Consider the following 20,804-nt stretch of genomic DNA (forward strand, 5'->3'; position numbering starts at 1 on the left):
GGTTGCAGCTATGGTATAATGTTTTAGTCTACTCTGTCCTTGCTTTTTGTGTGGTAAAAACTGGAAGCTGTCTGCAGCCGGCAATTCAGAGGTGGCATTAATAGGTTTAGGGGCTATTATAATGCTTATGGCCAGTACATCCCCTTTGTTTGGCCCGGAATGGTAATGGAACTTATTTGCACAACAATGTATCAATTAAGTGTAAAAAGTTCTCCCCTCTTGTGGGTTACACTCTACTGATGTATGGAAATAGGGTACCGGTTTTTCACAGGGAGGTCGTTTGTAAGCTGGACTGTTTGTTGGCTCAGTGCATATTCCAGTGTGGCATGGGTTACTGGCTTTCAGAGTGTTGACTGCGGTAATCCTAAGCTCGCCTTCTGAAAGACTTTCTCCATCGGCACGTCAGCGTAAAACGATCTCCAGTGTCTGGTGAGTGATCCGCCTTCCCATGATGCAACCCGTCCGGTGACAAAAGCACGGAGTTCTGGCAGGCAGTGCTGTCGGGAAGGTCAGAGGTTAAATGCACTGTTGGTCCTGCAAATTGCCAGGAATGCTAAAATACGGGCAGCTGTGAAAGGCGCGGAGTGTTTACATAGAACACAGGTGATTTGGCTTTACGGGAACAGCATGAGTTGCCTGAAAAGGTCACTCGCTACTCTCTCTCACTGCAACGCACAACTGACTCTGTATTGCTGCCGGCGAGCTCTTGTTTTTGTACAGCGAGTGTAGATCATGACGATCTATGTACTATCCGGTGACTTGTGTGTTTGTATACTTGTAAACATGCAGTACAGTACTTGGCTGGGCACTCACTGTGATGCGTAACCGTAAGTTCACGTTTTTAACTTCAGTTTCAATCATTGTTAAGCTGTAATCTGATTTTCCTTACCAGTCAACATCGGCTTTGCTGTGCTTTCACTGATATTTCAAGCGTCATTGAGTGAATTACTTCAGCTGTGGCCTGAATTCAAGTTCATATAAAATCTTTCCATTCTAAGTTTTATAGTATCTTTCCCCTCTAATGCTGAGATACTTTCTGTGTGGATCTTAATTTACAACACACTAGTATATAGCACATTCTTCCATTTGGGAATACTGAAGTGGCGCTTACGAAGAGGAAAACAAAATGCCAAAAGGAAGAAAAATTTGTACCCAAGCAGTCGCTTCAACTGATAAATCTGAAGTAGATGGTAGACTTTTAGTAGTCAGTTTGTATATGTGTACCGTAAAGGGGTTAATCTTCACAGAGTCTGCGGTTTGGATATTCAACATCTGTTTCTTACTGTACATACCTAGCAGTTACTGTTTATTGTTTATTGGAAAGCTATGGGTTTGAGATCTTTTGAACTCACAATGATCCAACTCTTTCCCCAACATTTTCCAATACAGAGATCTAAATTTCCATCGCAAACAACAAGGTTGGGCCCAACCATGCAGTGGTTGTGAAAGCGCCAAAGGAGAAGGTGAAGAAATCTTGACACTGAAAATATACGTGGGCTCCGTCGCTAGTTAACTGAATGAAACAATTTATTTTTGTACACTGACAAGCTATCGTGTGAAATCACGACTCATTCGACGGAACATTTCTTCACATTGTTAATGGATATGTCTGTGTAGGCTGTTAAATTCATTTGTCATTAAAGCTACTCTGTGGCTTGGTTTATCGTCTGCATTACCCTTCGGAAAGGCTTTTTAGCTGTCTGCCCTACGTTTCGTGATATATGATCGTCTTTGTAGATACAGGCAGCTTTCAGGGGCGACCTGCCTGTGAAAAGGCCGTGACAGCACACACATTTCTCTTTTGGGATTGTGTCTTGTGGCATCTGCCCAGGAAAGAATGGTTTCTTTTCAAGTGTGTTGTAATGTTTACATCTTTAGTGCGTGTACACGTACGGGCTGTGTCATTCTCCGAGCATGTAATGACACATCAAATTGGTTTTTAATGAAAGACGCTCCTGCACAGGCACTCGCTGGTCAGCAATTACATGTTATATATTGTATGGGCTGCACATGTCCTTTTGAAGACCGGCTTTCAATTGAAATCCAGAGGGATGGTCTCTCCACTGTAAAAAAAAAGCCAGTTGTATCATTTAAATCAGATCTATTTGGTTTCCCTGCCAGTGTAACGTCTGCCTGATCGCCATGGGAATCTTCTCCACAGTGAATTCATTCACACATTTCTCTTTCATTGGCCAGATTTGGTGAGTTAAACCATTTTGCCGTTCCTATATATTATAGGAGATAACCTTCAAATATATTCAAGTATTCTTTAAGAAGTAGGTCTGTGTGGGCAAGATAAAACATTTTAAAAACACTTCCTCAGAGAAGAAAATTGGAAATTTACTCTTCATTTAATATAATATCACATATAATATCACAATTCAAATAATTATTCATGTGAATTGCATTTCGTATCAATATATTACAGACAGTTCTGAATGGTCTCTTTATAGAATGCAAATATATAATAATGTATTTTTTTTCTTGTATGTTGTCATATTTATCAGTTCAATACTTTGATTTTATATCACGTTCTTTGATACAGATGAATCAAAAGCCTTTTCTCAAATTCAAGAATAAAAATTGAACTGAGAACTACCATAGCTTATTGTGGAATGCAGTTACATTGACAGATTGAAAAGACGTCATTCATTACTGCGGGATTTCAGTACAGAGGCTATTTGCCCCGAGGGCGAATATGAATCTGAAAGGGTTTGCCGTAATCTGACTCTGAAAATGGCAGATTTACATTTTGTATAGAAAGTTAATGGACTTGAACACAGAGACTGAGAGGGTTCTGAGAGAGGCTATTAATTATTCATCCATCAGGGCTATTTTCATAAATTGTCGTGTCCCTGAACATTTCATCAAGATATACACGTAATGATCGTGGTACATTGTAAGGCCCTGTCTGATGATTTCGCTTTGTGTGTTAGCAATCCAACCATGTCAGTTTTATTGATTTCTTGTCTGTGTATGCCCCTTTGAAAATATGGAGACATATTATCGCATGATCCTTGTGACAAAGGCAGTCAGCTCTATGTGTGAAATAGGCAGTAGTTGGTTTCCATTACTCAAAATTGATATGATGCAGCTAATTTAAATATGATAATGGATCATTTGCATGTAAAATTATTGTTAACTTCATAAGATTTCAGTTGTAGCCTGATGACATTTTAAAGGTCATAAGTCTTGTTCATTATTTTGAATTTCTTTGGAAACAACGTTGCTGTTATTTCAAGAAGTTTTTTTAAAGTGATTCCACAAACTTTATCAATGGAACGTAATTCTAAAACGTATGTTCTCATTTTTCAATAGCACTTACCCTGTTGTCGTCACCACTTTCCATAGCATGCTTTGTGTTTCCTAACTCAGAGAGAAGTTTTATCCATCAAAGATATTTCTTTGCCCATTGTATCGGCTAACCACACCTCATCAGCAGTTATCTTGATCTAAATGTGTATGTTCACAAACTTAATTTAGAAAATTGTTTCAACCATTTTTCCAATCTACAAATCCCCCAAGTGTTCATTTGAAAAGCAATCACTGCAGTTTCCATGATATTTGAAAATCCAATTGAAACATGCCCTTTTTGCGTATTTTTAATCTTCCAATACATATATGTAATCCCACTGCCATCTAAATCAGCACTAAATTGATCTAGGCATTTTAATGTATTAAAAAAGCAACTAAAAACGTTTAGGCAAAGTATTCCAAGTCACTTTGGTATTTCACACAAAGAAGAAATGATAGACAGCTCGCTGTAATTTCCAGGAAATAGATTTTTTTTTGTCCCTTCACGCTGCTGTAGCTCTGTGATGTGGTTTTCCTCATTAAGGGTGGGGAGTTAACAGGGAGGTGAAAACTCCAACATCCTTTTTTTTACCATCTGCCAATCAAAGACGTATATCATTAGTTGTTGTGAAGGGCATATGTACGACTGGTTGGGGTAAACTTTGGATTGAAATTAGCTTCATTTTAGTATGAGCGCTTACGAGATTCTGTTGTTTATTTGAAGCCAGGCACACTTCTTAACCAGATGATTGTAGACGCTGAATTTGTAGAGCTAAGTTGCCAGTAGGTACATGTAGGTGAGTGTCTCACAGTTTTCATTTGAGTGATTTATGCAATACAGATAATTGGCATTATAGCCATTGCCAGATTTCTATTACAGTCCTCAAACAAGTAGTAAAATGTTCTTCTTGTCATACTTTCCTTTTTCTTACAGTATACCGATTTGAAAGCCTGATATAATTTTGTCCAATGGTTTTATGAAAAATAACTAGATTAATCTTAGTTTGTATTATGATATTATAAGTCAGATAAATATCACAATTGTCTGATCAAGTCTGTGTTTTAGCGAAGACAATTAAAGAGAGCCAGCTCCTACTGTTCATAGTTTTAGATTTGGTTTTAGATTAGAAAATCATGTAGAGTTTGTAAAATGTAGGAATTACAATCTCTGTAAAGTTTTTCCGCTGTGATACTTTCAGTGATCTCAGCAGATTAATGCTTGATTATGATATGTTTTGCACTTTTGGTAAGATACACACAACCTTGCGGATTCGATGGCACTATCTACAAAAAATAAACATAATTGGCAGGAACCTGAGGGTAGTTTATAACACCACTAATTACAGCATTGTAGTCATGGGCATCCTTATGCAAATCATATAATTGCAAAATAAATAGATCAATTAAACCACAATTATTTCATGGTGCAATCATGTTTATGGTTATAATGACATTAATATTGACCTTGATACAGTTAGTGTAGACTGTCTGGGACTGAGGTTAGACAGACGTTAGGTCTGCCATTCTGATGAAAGTAATGATTGCTTGTTCATACATCTGCTTTCCAAGGTTAAATCTGGCTCTACATGAGGTTATCAATATTCTTGGGATGAAAACCTCTTCCAATAATTTTAATTGAATAATTTCTTAGGTAATTTTTAGGTATAATATTGTTTTATTTTATCTGCCAATTTTTTTTTATCCGCTTGTCATTTTTTGTTTCAAGAATGAAAGGACTGTATACAGCAGTATATTTGAAAGGACTATAGTTTTGGTTTCTAGGGCTCAATTTCACTTCAGTATCTGTGAGAAGATAACAGTATTACTACATAGGTATACATGCCAAAAGTCTAATGCATTTGTCAACCTCTACGCAAGCTGGAAGTTGTACAAATTGGGGTGTGTTAGGGGGATGATGGCATGTGGGTTATCAACATGTATTTTTCACGCTCACATTCCGCATCCGAGGCACAGTGTCAGGTTTCAGTGTCTAAACACCAGAATGTGACCGGCTTGTGTTCATGCGCTGAAAGTGTGGAATTTTAACCACACCGCTTGCACTACCGCCCTTTTCATACGCCTACCCCCTGCATGACTCTATTTCTACGGGGAGTTTCTTGTATTTCATCGGAAGTTTATTGTAAATTTGATATATACATATAGAGTATGGCATACTTATGACAAGTCAAGGAGCATTACCTTATCCCATAGGTTGATTTTGTCATTTTCGTTGTTTATAAAAGTTAGAAGGACGTAAAATTTTTGTTAAGTAGTGATTTTTGATTTTTTAATTTACTGAGGTTGGTCACAGGGAAACTACTAGGATTTTCTATGATGTACGTAGCAAAAAACTGCAGTCAGAAAAGAACATACAGGGCGGTATCGACCAAGCTTAAACTATTTATCCTCAAAAAAAGGAGAAGGTGTGAACAAAGCACACTAACAACAAACTAATTGTTGTCGTATAGGAGCAAGCACAATGTGTGGAATTTAGAAAACAAGTTTAGAGTCACCAAACAAACAGCCGTAACCGAAAACACCATGTGTGCCAATAGTGAGAAACAAAGTATACGGAGAAGATGACGGTTTTTGATAGACATTCCTTCGTCGATGACCTTACAATTACTTCAGTGAAGTCAGCCATTTTACTATAATTAGATAATGAGTAGAAATTCTTTAATGTAGTGTACGTGTCCCACCCCCATCTTGACCGCCCCGGCATAATCTGATGTTAGCCATGCCATGCCTTCCTCCAGGGCAGTGTAGGTCACTTATTGTTTGGACTGACACAATTATTTCCCCACGAACCTCTTGACCCCAGCGTGGATTAGCTGATCAAGCAAACATTTCATTGGCTAGTGCTCACACTGCAGAAAGGAGAGACAACCACAGGAAAACATGCAGCGTATGAGGCTATCCGAGTGACACTCATGGAATTCACAGAATAATTAAATGTAAACATATCAGATATGCTCGTTCAGCAATTGATACCACATCTGCGTTGTTGATGCACGAGAGTTTTCTCGTTATGCGGTGACAAGTTATTCCCTTCAAACTTGTCCACATAAATATTAACCGCGTTCCAATACACTATTGAGAACACATGTTCTGATTTTTGTCTGATATTTGTTAGGTTATCAGGTCCTGCCAAATGACTTGATTTATGTGATGAGAATTTTATCAAAGGTGATGAGAGCGGAAACATACTGGGATGTTTTATCCCCTTATCAAGCCCCCCCACCCCCACCCTCCTCCACTATTCTGTAATGATTGATCAAACTAAACCTTCTCACCCTCCAAGTTGATATTTTTGAATCGCCTGATAGCAACAAAGTGCCAGTCTTTATGTCAGTCCTGTCTCTCCCTGGTGTCGGACCAATCTACGTTTTAATTTGGGGTACGTGCATCTCAATTCAATGAAAAGTTAGCGCTCCATTAGTGGCAACTTGTGATGTATCGTCCATTAAAGGTATTCGGTCACCTGTTTTGTATTAGCCAATCATAGATTTTACGCGGGTGGCCGCTTTTTAAAAAGGGCGCCTCCACTCGACCAGCCATGGCATACTTAGCAGCGTCGTCTGCATGTTCTTTAACGCATCAAATATGGAGGACTGACAGCTACAGGTGTTACGGGGTAGTACGCTAAGCCCCGCGCCCTTTACCATATATGGAATATGCAAATTTACGGTGACCGTGTACCTTTAAGGTAGTACGCACCTCTAAAGTGAGAGACTCACACTATTGCTCTAACTTTTCCCCAGTGAAACTTTCAACCATTCTCTCAATAAATCAAGAATATAAAGTGGGCAAATTTTAGTTGCAGAGAAACAAGAATTCACTTGTCAACAATGTGTTACATTTGCATTGCTGATACTTTTTACTTTATTTGAAGGGAGAAGAAAAAGAAAATCTATTTTCCAGAGTAAAATTATAGAAAATGTCTTGAAATGTCATAGCTGTTGCCCCTAAAAAAGATACAAATGATTGTGAGTCGACAAACAATCGTTGTAATAATTAATTAAGTTAAATTTGTTTGAGATGCAGCATATAAACCAGACTGAACTGGTAATGTAGTTATCTTGTTTTCTCATACTTTCTCATCTCTGATGTGTTCTTGTAAAATCATCATTTTTTCCTGACGTGCATGTACTTTGTTACCAGTGACCTTTCCCATGTCAGTGTTTCTTATCCATCAATAGGGCATTTTCAGACCAAACAGGACTGTAGAGCTTTGTATGTTGCTTTGTGTTAGTGTAAATTTGTGAAAAGAACAGATAGACAGCACTTTGTGTTGTAGCCAGAAAGACGTAAGGTCAATCCTGCTATCTGAACCATTGAGAACTTTTCACTTCTTGTCACATCAACAACAGCAATTTTGAAATGTTTACCAGTAAATGGATCTGCAGTATTCAATATTATTTATCATGGATGGCTGTGATTTCATTCCTGGCTAGGATGTGTTTCCAATCCAATGAGGTTACTGTCATTTATGGCTGAGTGATAACTGAAATTCATGGCGGGTGACAGTTCAAATCATTAAACTCCATTTTGTACGATATTTTTTTTTTTTTTTTTTTTATCAGTCCATCATCAAACGGGCGTTAGCCCAATTACAGGATGAGGTACGCATAACCCACTAACTCCCCCCAATGGAGCGATGAGGAGTAAAGTGCCTTACTCAAGGGCACAACACCATGCTAGAGTCTTGAACTCACCGTCCTCCGACAGTGAGTCCATTACTCTGGTCATACCGGGTCTTGAACCGAGTCTCGAACCCACCATCCTCTGATAGTGAGTCTGTTGCCCTACCCACTGGTCCACGGTGCCTCCTTCAGAAGGGAAGGTTACCCACAAAAATTTTGCCAAATTACTGCACGTTTTCCAGTTTGCCCTTTTCATGACATCTGTGTGGGTAAACATCTGCTAGTTTCAGTACCTCTTCTGGACTGATGTATACAGGGAAGAGGTCGGATAGGTTAATTAACGGTGGATGTAATGTCATGATTTAATTATTAGATGTGTGTGCATTCCATTAACCACTTCACGCACTAGGCAATTTATCAACATGTTCAAACACACACAGATACAGAAAGAGATACAGAAAGAGAGAGAGAGAGAGACCGCCTCCATCTTTGTGATCTGGGAAATATACACATACTTCTAGTTGCTAGTGCAGTTAAAATTTTGATCAGAAACTGATGGTTAATGTCTGAGATAATCAACTCACACAGTTATAACTTCCATACTCTCATACCATAGAATGATGTCCTTTAGACTCAGTGGTTCAACTGACACAGTAAAAAGGTTTTCAGTTTGTTTCATTTGGTTTCATTCAATCAGCAGAACATTCATACTCATTTTATGCAAATTGTACCAAATTGCATATTGTTGAATGTTTTATTCTTCCCAGTAAAACTGCATCAATGTGCTATAATCCCATAGTTCATAGGTCATAGGTCGGGGGGGGGGGGGAGGTGAACGCTGATAGGATTATTGGGCCAGTCAGTAATGTAAACATCTACAGGAAGGAGCCCATTGGCCGTCTCACCCCGGGGAGCTCCATCAAATCTTTAGGAATGATGAAACTAGCATGTACAAATGATTAACGTCACTTCATGGCGTTGAAAATAGTTATTATGCCCCGTGGGCGCAGTGTGACATTTGTACCAGCAAAGTTTTATTTTGCTTGCTGGGTGAAAACATACGCTTCTAGGAGCTTTCAAGGTAGCATCAGAATATAGCAGACATATACAGGCAGTGTTTAGTATTCGTGTCATCATAGCTCCTCAGTGCTTTACGTCAGCGGGTTGTTCTGAAAGGCCAATATCATCACTCTGCCTTGCATGCCAATATGTGGCATAGAGTCAAGGACGTTGTCTCTAGACACTTAAAAATGTGAGATTACAATGTTGGTCTGATTCTAGGATCTCAAGACGTTGCACTGACTGGAGGGTGTTCTGTTTGTACTTGTGAAGATTTAGATATAAATTGTATTTATGTGTTGAGATTACTCATAGAATGTCAAGATTTGGCATTGACTTTAAGTGTTCCAAGTGGACGCCATTATGTTTAAATGTTACTCATATTTGAGTATTTGTAAAGAGTCAATGCAAATCATTCAAATACATGACATTGACTTAAGGCAGTTTCTGCCTCAAAATTAAAAGAGTTAAACTTTTGCTAAAATTTTCGTCAAGTAAACTTTCAACCATTCTCTTTCAAAAATCGGTGGGTTACTGTGCAAATTTTGGTACTAGAGAAACATATTACCCAATATTTACCGATATTTGAAATTCAAAACAGTCTGAAAGGAGGGTACTTCATTTGCATGCATAATTAGGGATTTAGTTCAAATTCGAACAGCGCCCTCTAGCCAGTGAGTGACGGTTATGGCATTTTTCGCCAGAATTTTATCCGCAGATATCTCAGCCTTCGTTTAGCATCCAACCTGTTTCCAGTTAGCGGCTGAATTGTACTCTTAGTCAGTGTTCGCCGATGATTTTTTATGGGGTTTTATTGATTGGTTTTTGCGTTAGCCTTATTTTCATGGTTTTCGAGCGACCGAAAATGCCGTTCACTAAACACTGCCGCAAAAGCATATCCAAAGTCAAATTTCCATGAGAAGTAGGGAGGGGACGTATCTTGAGTAGGTCCATACGATCTGAAAAAATCTCAGTGGCTTAAGCCTCCGTTTTTGAAATAAGTCTCGTTGAAGTTGACTATGCAGCGACGTTCATGTGTTAAATCTAACATGGCGACCTACAGCGCAGCGTGAATGTACACGTAAACTCTTTCAGCTCTTTCTCGGTCCTCACCGGCTAACTCGGTTCTGTTTATGTTTTCAATGATTGTGACAAGGAAGCAAGACTGCAAGCTTGTGTTACCTCACTGGCCAACACAATCTGCCTGGCTGGCTTCTCGGTAAAGTCGTGGACAGTGCAAATGGAAAAAAAAACACTACGGTGACAGAAGGGCTACGTTTATCACTGTCTGCGGCCGTACACGTAGTATAGTGGTAGACACCCGTCGTACTGACTAGCAGTGCTGTTTCGTTTATGACTGATTTTTTCCGTTTTCGCATTCTAGTAGCTAGCAAGCATACAAAACTGTAGGAAATAACATCGACTGCAAAAAATCTCCGTGGATAAATACGGCTACTCTGTATCCCGCACACGAGTACGTGAATATAGATGCGGCTAGAATGATAGCCGGTAAACAGCTGCGCGTTGCGGCCATCCCTGCTAGCATTACCGTGCGTGCTCGAACTAGACTGGCACATTTTATAACTCATGTAACTGGCAAAAAAATTTTTTAAGTATTGATGTCATAATGTGACATTAATTAAATACTTTATTTATATGTAACATCAGTGACCCGAGATTATAGGAGTAAACTTTGAGAAAAATGAAAGATTAATCGTGTAACACCCGCGCCGTGTGAACTACAAGTGGTTTGGTCGCGGTAAACAGCGTGGAGTGTACGTAGCGTAACGGGTGTTCGTATACTCATAGACCCTCGAGATCTACGTACACAGCGATATGGTAACTGCATGCCAACATTCAACACTGCCGCAAATACATGTCCATGGTCGCACGGTCATGAAAATTTCACCAAATGTTGATAATAGTTAAATGAATATTTTCTGAAATTTTCGGCTTGGCTTAAGACCTCTAAGGTCATTATCGAGCTGTTTACGAAAAAGGTGAAGTTTACTTCCGCATTTGGCGGGTCGACCTCGCCACCCACTTTGTAGCGATTTAAATAAAATCTTCTCAACTTTTGTGAGTTTACCCAAGGAAAACAGATCATTAGTATGTATGCTACAACTGAAAGCAAAAATTATAGTTCTAGCTATTGTACGTTTTGCTGCACGTCGATATTTAAAGACCACCTTTCGCCGTATTTTATCCCTCACTGCAGTGGCGGTCAGCGTAACGAAAACGAGGCTCTCTAACACGAACTTTTATGCAAATTTCATAGGCTCCTTTCAGACTGAAAATGGCCACCATTTCTGTATTATCTGTAGTGATCTGTATTGGAGGGGGGAAATAAAATTCCCAATTTTCAAAAAAAGAGAGCCAATGAAAAAGGTTTTTTTCTCCATAGCTTCAAAATGAGCCCCCACAATTCAAAGGCAAAAGAATATTGTAAAAGTTTGAGAGTCTGCCTGTCTATCCGTCACGCACATTCTACCTTAAGTGTATCCTCGCTCATGTTACATGTATTTGAAGTGATTTTACATACTGCATATATCATTATGGGCCAGGCCTAACTCAAAACTGACTCAGAGAGTTCATAAATTATGAACGCAAGAATATGTTTTTGTCGCGAGGCATACTCTCATGGAGGCGTATAAAAAAACTCGGAATATCTGAACACCTAGTATTTTCATGTTGTGTATGTGCCGTGATCCATCACGTTACCACCCCCTCCATTGTATGTCCTAAGGAGTGGTAGGGTTATAGGTGACAGCAATCACGCTATTAGGCAACGGTTGATCAATAAGGCGGATTAGTTCATGTTTGTTGTGTGCCTCTACTCGTAGTTTAATTTATTTACACAGCCTTCCAGAGGAATGAAGTAAATTATAAATGTACCCTGTTTTATTGCTCTGTACCGTAAGAACACCATGCTGCAGCCGATTTTCGTGTGATATATAGCACGGTTACTCCTTTATGGCTTTCTAATATCCGCAGTGACACGGCATTTGTTGTGATATATAACATTCTCAGCTTGTTAAATTGTGAAATGTGTCTGGAGATTCTCTTTCTTTGTGAGGTTGGCTTTACTTCAAGATTTAAAGTTATTGTCTGAGTGGATGAACAGCCATTAAAAGCATTTATGGAGCTTTCACTGTGTGTTTGTAGAGATGAAATGGTTATTTTTTTCTTTCCTATCAAGGATTCTTATCAGCATGTGGGCAGTTAAAACTTTTCACGTTCCTGTTTATGACTTCTCTGTCTGTGTTTCTGTCTACTGAATGACCTCAAACTAATGCTATCCTGTGAGGATGAAGATTATGAATCCAAAATTGCCTTACATTGTGCATTCTCTAACTTTGCTAAAATGTTAAAAAATCGCAAACTTCTTAAGACGATATTGCAGTATATAGAACATTATACGAAATATTTACTTACATGCATACATTGTCTGTGTAATTTGTTGTTGTTGTTTTTTTATCAATTTATTAATTTTTACTGAGCATACGACGCTTCGATAGTTTGGATAAAGAGTGATTCCACTCTATAGGTTATAAATCAGTAAGTTTCAAACCACAGAAAATTCTTCATAGAAAATCCAATTGTGAATGCAAAGTCTGAACAGAAAAGTATAAGGGATATTTGAAGCTTTGGAACCCATTGACCACAAATATGTGGTATACTCCCCACTTGTTGCAATGCAAGGTAGGTCTCATGTACCAGTAAACAGGGGTCACAGCGCTGGTGGTACAATTACTCGCAATGAGGACGTTAGTATTAAGGTAGTATGCGCCTCAAATGTGAAAGACTTAAACTTTCGCTCAAATTTTCCTGTATGAGACTTTCAACCATTCTCTTATCAAATCAAGAATAAAAATAAGGTGTCAGCATTCAAAGTTTGGTTGTAAAGAAATAAAATCCCCAACATTTAATGATATTTGAAATTCAAGATGACTGCCATCCCTGTGTTAACTCTATGGGGAAAATATTTTCAATATTGAAAATATTTTTTTGAAAAACTATGATGGTGAAGAGTTTTCTTTCACCAAGAGTTTTAAAATGAGTCCTCGTAAGTGGTAGATCAGAAAAGAATTGTAGAAATTTTAGAGCCTGAATATCTGTCCCCGAGGCGCATTCTACATGTACCTTAATGTTACAGCTGCCACTTTTGTCATCTTTATTCTCATCTGCTCTTTTTTGTCTTTAAATTCCAGATTCTGACAGTCCATTAGGGTTTCTGCAATTCTACAAGTTCCTGACCGATCTGTATCACTGGTTTTGATTGGGTACAAAACATTACTTCACTTGCAGGGAGTTGGCCCTGAACTGTTGCAACGGATACAAAGACTCCCGTTAATCTCTCTTCAGTAAAAATCTCCAGGAGGACACAAACTTTGGGAAATGTCAGGTGAAGGAAATTCGTGAGTGAAAAAGAGTTGCTATAGTCTGCAACATAGCCTGCTTGGTGCTTCATTTTGCTGTTTTATTCGAAAGTGGGCGATATTGCAGATATTGCACTCAGAAGATAGTCATCGCTTCATCTTGCTGTATATGGTGACAGTGGCTGACATTGCGGGGAGACATTGAAGATGATCAGAGGTATACATGTTGATATGCTGTTGGAAAAATCATGAAATCTCTCAATGACAATGTCATCAGATGTCCGCTAAGATACCAGTGATGAGAACTACACTATTGGCACGCCAGCAGTGTAATTTGAAACCATGATCGTAAGGGGAAAGATTTTCCACAAACTCTCGAAAATGCTGAACATCAGTAACATGCGAGTGCGATGTGTACCCACCCAACCAGCCATAAAGAAGAGCATCATTCTGCTCCTGTGTTTGAGCGTGGTGTCGCTATGGATACTAGCCTACTATGTGTCTTATCCAAGCTATAATCAGGGTCTAGACAGGAGCTTGCAAACGGAAATTCTCTGCAAGCTCCAGCCAAGCGAACACGGGCGGCATTTTGCAAGCCGCGAGCGTCACAAGCCCTCCAATAGCTCCAGCAACAAAGCCCGGGCTCTGGTCTTTGTGGAGAGCTCATACTCAAAGCTTGGACAGGACATATCAGCTATACTGGTGGCAAACCGGTACAAATTTCATTTTGAGATCGCAAACAGTAAAAGTTTGCCAACATTGACGAGCTCTGGTCAGGGAATATATTCAGTTATCATTTTGAAAATCTTGACTCCTATATTTACATGGACATCTGGAATAGAGAGCTGTTGGATAAATATTGCCTGGAATATGGTGTCGGAGTTATCCTTTTCACACCGGTCAAGGAGGAGACTCTCTTTCATGTTCAAGTTGGGAATTATCCACTCTACATGCACACAAATTTGGGTCTTCGAGACTATGAACTAAACCCCTACTCTGATTTGCACTACATCATTCGACCAGGGGAGACCTTTTACGGCTACCTGCCAGGTGTGGACTGGTCAGTGTTCCAATCAAATCACAGCACGTACGAGCCAATCGCGTATGCAAGGACTAGCACGACAGAGTATGTCAACCTGGGCTACAGCCAAGTCCTCCACACAACGGTGCTTCTGGATCACGGCCACATCGATGGAGTTCAGAAAGTTTACTTTGGAAACGGGTTCAATTTTGGTTACATAATCTGATTTTCTTAGATAGTTTGTCGTATTTATCAAAAGGACGATTAAGCAAGAGCCTGGAGCGGCACATTCTCATAGACATAGACGACATTTTCGTAGGATCTGTAGGATAAGAATGAAACCAATAGATGTTCAGGTGAGTGACCTTTCCACCTCTGTCCTTTCAACTTTGACCCTTGATCTACACATGAGGCTCATTTGATTTGCATGATCACCATCGTGATATTCATCAGGGGAAGGCTGCATTAACTTGCATGGTACCTGAAACCCGAGTCCTTGCCTGACCAACTCGGGTGACAAACAGAAGACTTTTAATCCCCAAGGTGTGAATGTTCCATTGTTATGTTTATCTATCCAGCTGGTGACATATATACTGTGTTCCCACTAGCCAAACCAACGCCGCCGGTAACTAACGGTTTTGATTGGTAAACACCTGTGGATTAACCCTTAATCTCTACTTATGTCCATACACGGAATTTCCTCCGGTGTTTTGAGGAAAACACCGGTGTTTTGCGCCCTCTACGTTCAATATATGTCTATAGTACAGGTTGGATATAAACAACAATGGCGGATGTCCAGGACGCAACTGTAGCGGCGTGTCTCCTGTATTTTCACCTTCATATGCGATCCAGACGGATTCAACAGTTCAATCGTCGCCTCAGGAATGCCCAGCAACATGGACACAACGTACTTCAGTTTGACCATGACGAGTACGCAAGAAATTTTCAAGAACGCCGTAGGCGATCGACCATGCGTTTCATGTACATGCTGCTTCAGCATTTAAACAATGCATTGACGCCAGTGGCCCGAGCATTCTGGACAAGAGAACGCTCAGATAATTGGTGGCAATCAGTCGTATGTATAAAGTGTGAAAGAGGCTGCCCACCTAACTATCCAAAATGTTTTTGTGTCGAGTTTGTGTTTGGTTCGTTTCAAAAATGTGTTCCTACATTCTTATCCGATTGTTTGTGTTAATAAAAAATGTTTGTTTCGCCTCGGATATTTGTAGGGAAGTTTGGATTAGTGTGTACGGTAATGTTTTGTTTGTGTGGGGAAAGCTTATGGTCTCTTGACGTGCCGTCCATCATCTGTTGAATCCCAGAATCTTTCCAGATGGAAATCAGGAGGGCTACTTCATCTTCCGACCAGTTATTTCCCCTGAAAGCTGGAGGGCATTGAACGGGAGCGAGAGATCTGTTGTCTTCCATGGTTCGTGTCGAGTCCAGCTATGCGTACTGTGCACTCGAGCTGATAGGTCAGAGGTAATGTTTTGGACAAAAGTCGTCGCGAGAGGGCGTTTACACCGTCGTTAACCGTTCTGACACACAATTTGCGTCGGCGCGCCGTTGCAGGTCTGACGAAATTCGACGCCGTAGATCGACGCCGTCGCAGCACCGTCGTTAACTGTTCTCACACGTGGTTTTCGTCGTTGTTTACCATAACAACGGCGTTCACAACGTTGTTAAATGCTGTGTCAGAACGGCCCTTGTAGTGCCATTGTAGGAAAGGCAGGTCTGTGAAATTGATCCTCTAGGGAAGTAGGGTATTCCTAAGTTAATGGAACTTTCCGGTAATGTTGACCAATCACAATCATTGTTATACATTTGAATACATCCAGAAAAAAAACATGATTGGCGACAGAACGATTTGCATAATTACAATATGGCAGTCAGGAACTGAATGTCTTTTGAAAGCAGTAGAACACTTTCCTGCACCGCCAAAAATTTCTATTCCCTTTTTCTGTCTTGTGTAAGTTTATACCACAAAATAAACCAAAATGTTAATAATAGCCTCTTCAATCTTAAAACTAAGCATTATTATCTTCAAAATGTGAACAGTTTTACAATTTAGCAAATGAACAGGAAATGGTTTACTATTGCACCAAATATTTCCAAAGTACTGGAAAAAACTTTAGTTTGTCTACAAAGTTTACTAGATATGGTAAAAAAAGCAAGAATCTAGTTTCTAGATGACCGACAAAGTCATTAAAATTTTTATCAAAAAGTTTTCCATTAATACTCCAAACTTTAGAATTGGAAGAAAATTCATAGTGTGGAAAATATATTACAATTTGATTATTAAAATTTGATTGATATTTAGAGGAAAATATGTCCTGAAACTGAATTTTACAGCAATAGAAACCTCACTTTTTATTGTGTTATTTTTCCATCTAGGCATTAATCAAAACTCAAGAGACTCTGCAATCACAGGTTCCAGGATTCCGCTTTAATCTTGGATTCTCAGGGAAATTTTTTCATTCGGGCAACGACGAGGAAGACAAGGGTGACGACGCCATCGTTGAGTATGCCCACAAATTCTGGTGGTTCCCCCACATGTGGAATCACATGCAGCCGCACTTGTTCGACAACGAGACGGTGCTGCGGGCTGAAATGGTGAAAAATAGACAGTTTGCCAAGGTAAGTCTTCTCGTAGTCTGAAAAGTCTGCTAGACGGTGACGAACACCAACCAAAAAAAGCCCTCTAGCCTGTGTTAATACCCACGCACTGTGTACTTAGAGGATCAGCACGCTTACACTGGTCTAGAAGCTCATTACAAAGATATTAAATGGATCACAATTACTTGGCAAAATTTGCTACTATGCATTATCTTCTTATGACAGTTATAGTCATCCTCTCTCTTCCTTTGGTGACATATTAACAAAGCTATCTTAAAAGACTAATCTGGACACTACCTACTGTCTGCTAGAGATTTAGCTGCGTCTTGCATATTTCATGGTGTTGTTCCTCTGCGCCACCGGGAGAAGATGGCGTTGCTTAGTTACCATTCAGATTGCTTATGTAGGAGTGGTGTAGAGTTGCGATGTTGTTCGATAGAGCTTTCAAAAAGCGTAGGAACCAGCGAGCGTTGTGTATGCACTCAAAACTGTTCTCTTCACACAACAAAAAATTTTACACATTAAATATATATTCTACTGTAAGGCCGATCCAAGCCATTTTCAAGAAAGTGCCTGAATATATAATTAGATGGCTCACTGAGGATATTTATGCAAATGATATGCAAATTATACCACAACTATTGGCCATAGAGGACAGTTTGCAAACCCTGTTGTGTTGAACTTATTGCATACGCATGACTGTCTGTCTTTGTCTGTTATTATTCAGTACAGTAAAATGATGAATTACTTGCTCAATTTTAATTTGGCTAATTTGTCGTTCCACTGCTAAATCCCGTGATAACTTATAATTACATTAGCCATCCCTCATTCATCAACACGAATCTTATTTTTATGAAAAATTCTTAAGAAGGTGACAGAAACAGGATGATCAATCAATGAGTAGGATAATGACTATGAAATGGTGATAAAAAGTGGAATGTTTTTGATGGTTGGCTCATTCTCTACTTTCACTTTTTGAATGTTTGTTCATTGTTCATGCAAAAAAGATTTACATTTCACGGGAGAGTCTCTGTGGCTAGGTGTTTGGATCATATTGAGATTTTGCCAACATCCATCATACCGAGCTTCTCTCTAAAAAGTGCACATCTGTTTTAACAACCAATTTTATTTGATGTTGAAGAAATGCTTGCCTCACAAAAATGTGTCTTAGGCTACCTTCAAAGTGGACATCTTCCAGTGAACAAAATGGTTCAAATTACTTGTACATCTTGGCTCTCTCTGTCATGGAATCACTCACTTATAATACTCTTAGCCAAACCAATTCATCAAATATACATTTCTTGCTATCTTTTCATCTTCTCAAACCCACTATGTTTACTCCAGTGCATAAACATTTTATTGTAAGTCTCTAGAAACAGGTTTTAATAAATTTAAGAAGCACAATTCTCTTCAGCACTCTTGAGACATACTCAAGTTTGCATTTCTGAGCAGTTTTCCAGTTTCTCAAACTCACTCTGTGTACTATAAAATGTCAATATATATTTACTGTGTGCAGCTAGAAACATACTATGGTGAAATTTTATCCGTGTACTGCTGTCCTGAGACTAATTCTAAAGGTGAAGATACAGTATAGAAACTAAACTCTTTTTAAAACTGTTCACCCCCAAGTTCAGGTAAACAGGTCCAAAATCACCATTGATAATAATGGGATTGGGCCAAACCATGGTGGCGAAGGGATTGAAACAGGAGGATAGCTTGTTTTGGATTGAAAGTGCTTGTATATTTTTAGACGCACTTGAATTTGTTTGAGGATCTTGCAAAATTTGCCTGAGGTTACCTATTTAGATCTGCATGCATCTCTATAGTGTCCACAATGCATTGTACAACTGCCTGGATTTTGACTGCCAAGATTTCTCAGGCCTGCTGGTAATCTAGTTCCGTGTGATCATGTACCAGACTCAACCATGCAGAACATTTGTTCAATGGTAATTACAGTAGCTATCCTGCTCCAGTGATTCTCATACTTGTACAGAATTCAGGTGGCAAATTACCTCAGCATTAAAGTCTCTGCAGATTATAGCATTGCTGGTTGCAACCAACTTGATTATCAAACCAACTAGTATTACACTAATTCCTTTCAAAGTCATTTATGCACTTTTGAGAATTGCTATGGCCACTCTACCTCCGTCTCTATCTTGTTTCAGTACTCTTCTCTCCTGTATCAGAATTCACTTCATAGTTCTTCAACCCTTTGGGTGCTGTATTTTTTCCCACCAAAAATTTTAGTGCAACATTTTACCAATTTTCATTAACTTTTCTGTATTTTTTTTGATAATTTTGGACCAAATGAACACAACATTTCATTGGCCACAGTTTTTTATCAAAATTTTGGCAAAAATCTGACAAAAATTGACTGCGCGGTATATTTTTATAAGGGCGAAAAAATTGACTTTGGCTCTCAAAGGGTTAAACTGATTTGGTTTCTCTCTGAAAAGATCAGTATAAATCCCAAGTTATCGTTCAATACAGTGTAATGAACTTGAAACTTCAGACAGGATACGTTTCCTCCCGATTAGTTCTTATCTTGTCTTCCGTAATGGAATTTAAATACTTTATAGCTTCTGTGGCGTTCAGAATCGTGACTTGTGATTTTCAGAGAGCATGAATAGCCAAGCTTGGAATTCTTATCAGTTTAATCAGTTTTATCACAACACCGAACAGATTGACCAGCTGTACACTAATTTTCACTGTGTGTCAAAGTTTTTCTAATTGACAGAGGTGGATACAAAATCTCAACATTTTTCCTTTCCCTAGCTGCCTATCAAATTGACACCTATTTTGGAATATTGAACCCCCTATGAATAAGCACTCTTTCTTGTATCGGGTGAGGTTGGGAAACAGAGTGAAATGACAGAAAGAAATTCTCGTGAAAATATGATTTCAGGAAAATGTGTGTGCATTGAAAATTTGATGTGATTTCTTCCTCGTATGTCAAAAATGTAACAGCGTAGATTTTGACAAATGGTTCAGCTAACACAATTATTTACTTTGATGGAAATTGAAAGGGCAGTAAAAAGCCCTCGTTTTCTCTCTACATGAAACGCTGATCGAGAAAGCACAAAGGGGCTCGTTCCATTTGATGTGTGTGAGAAAGCCATAATGCTATTTCAGTTGCTACTTACAAATATCAAACGTGCAGGTGTTCTTTTTTTCATTTTCGGGAAAAACAAAACCATACACCAGCTAAGTCTGATATTCAACTGAGCAAATTCATCAGGCTTTTCTATGATGATGAGTACAGGTGACAGGTGACCTCTGAGGTCAAAGGTCCAAGGTCAAATCACTTTGGAGGTATAGATAACGATGAACTGTGATTTCATTTTCAACATGCGCGCCTTTTTATCGTAGGTTCCACTGGTAGGTGTTTCAGCCAAGCCTGTCTTCCATTATGCCAGTGTATGCCAGTGTAGCAGAATCTTTCATAAGTTTATTTCAAAATAACTGCAGAAAAATGCACTGGACTGGTTAATTTTCACTTGAACGTCATCAGGAATAAAATTTAAAGTGGCATGTACATTAATGGGAAATGTAACCTGTTTCTTGTTTCTCTGTCACTGATATTTCGTCACATAGAAATTTGATACTATATGTATTCTACATACCATGTTTTCCCCCAAGAAGAGTTTCGGTCTGATGTAAAACTTTAACAAGATCTTTTGTTGTCTTTTATCCAGATACCAATCTCTTCAACAGGGATCAGTATAAAATGTCATGATAAGTCTTTCACCACCTTAAGTTCCTCAGAAACACCAAATGTATACAACTAGATTT

General features: G+C 39.0%; 1 protein-coding gene across 1 annotated transcript in view; it reads left to right on the plus strand.

The window, feature by feature from the left end:
- The first annotated feature begins 357 nt into the window (after positions 1-357).
- Positions 358-20,804, plus strand: part of LOC139122841 (bifunctional heparan sulfate N-deacetylase/N-sulfotransferase 1-like) — a 32,610-nt gene continuing 12,163 nt past the window's right edge. The window contains 6 exon segments of the mRNA XM_070688648.1: positions 358-827; positions 13,208-14,171; positions 14,174-14,593; positions 14,596-14,724; positions 14,727-14,752; positions 16,791-17,033. Of these exon segments, the coding sequence (XP_070544749.1) occupies positions 13,718-14,171; positions 14,174-14,593; positions 14,596-14,724; positions 14,727-14,752; positions 16,791-17,033 (1,272 nt within the window). The 5' untranslated portion in view covers positions 358-827; positions 13,208-13,717.

The sequence above is a fragment of the Ptychodera flava genome, chromosome 22 (genome assembly GCF_041260155.1).
Source record: "Ptychodera flava strain L36383 chromosome 22, AS_Pfla_20210202, whole genome shotgun sequence".
Classification (NCBI taxonomy): domain Eukaryota; kingdom Metazoa; phylum Hemichordata; class Enteropneusta; family Ptychoderidae; genus Ptychodera; species Ptychodera flava.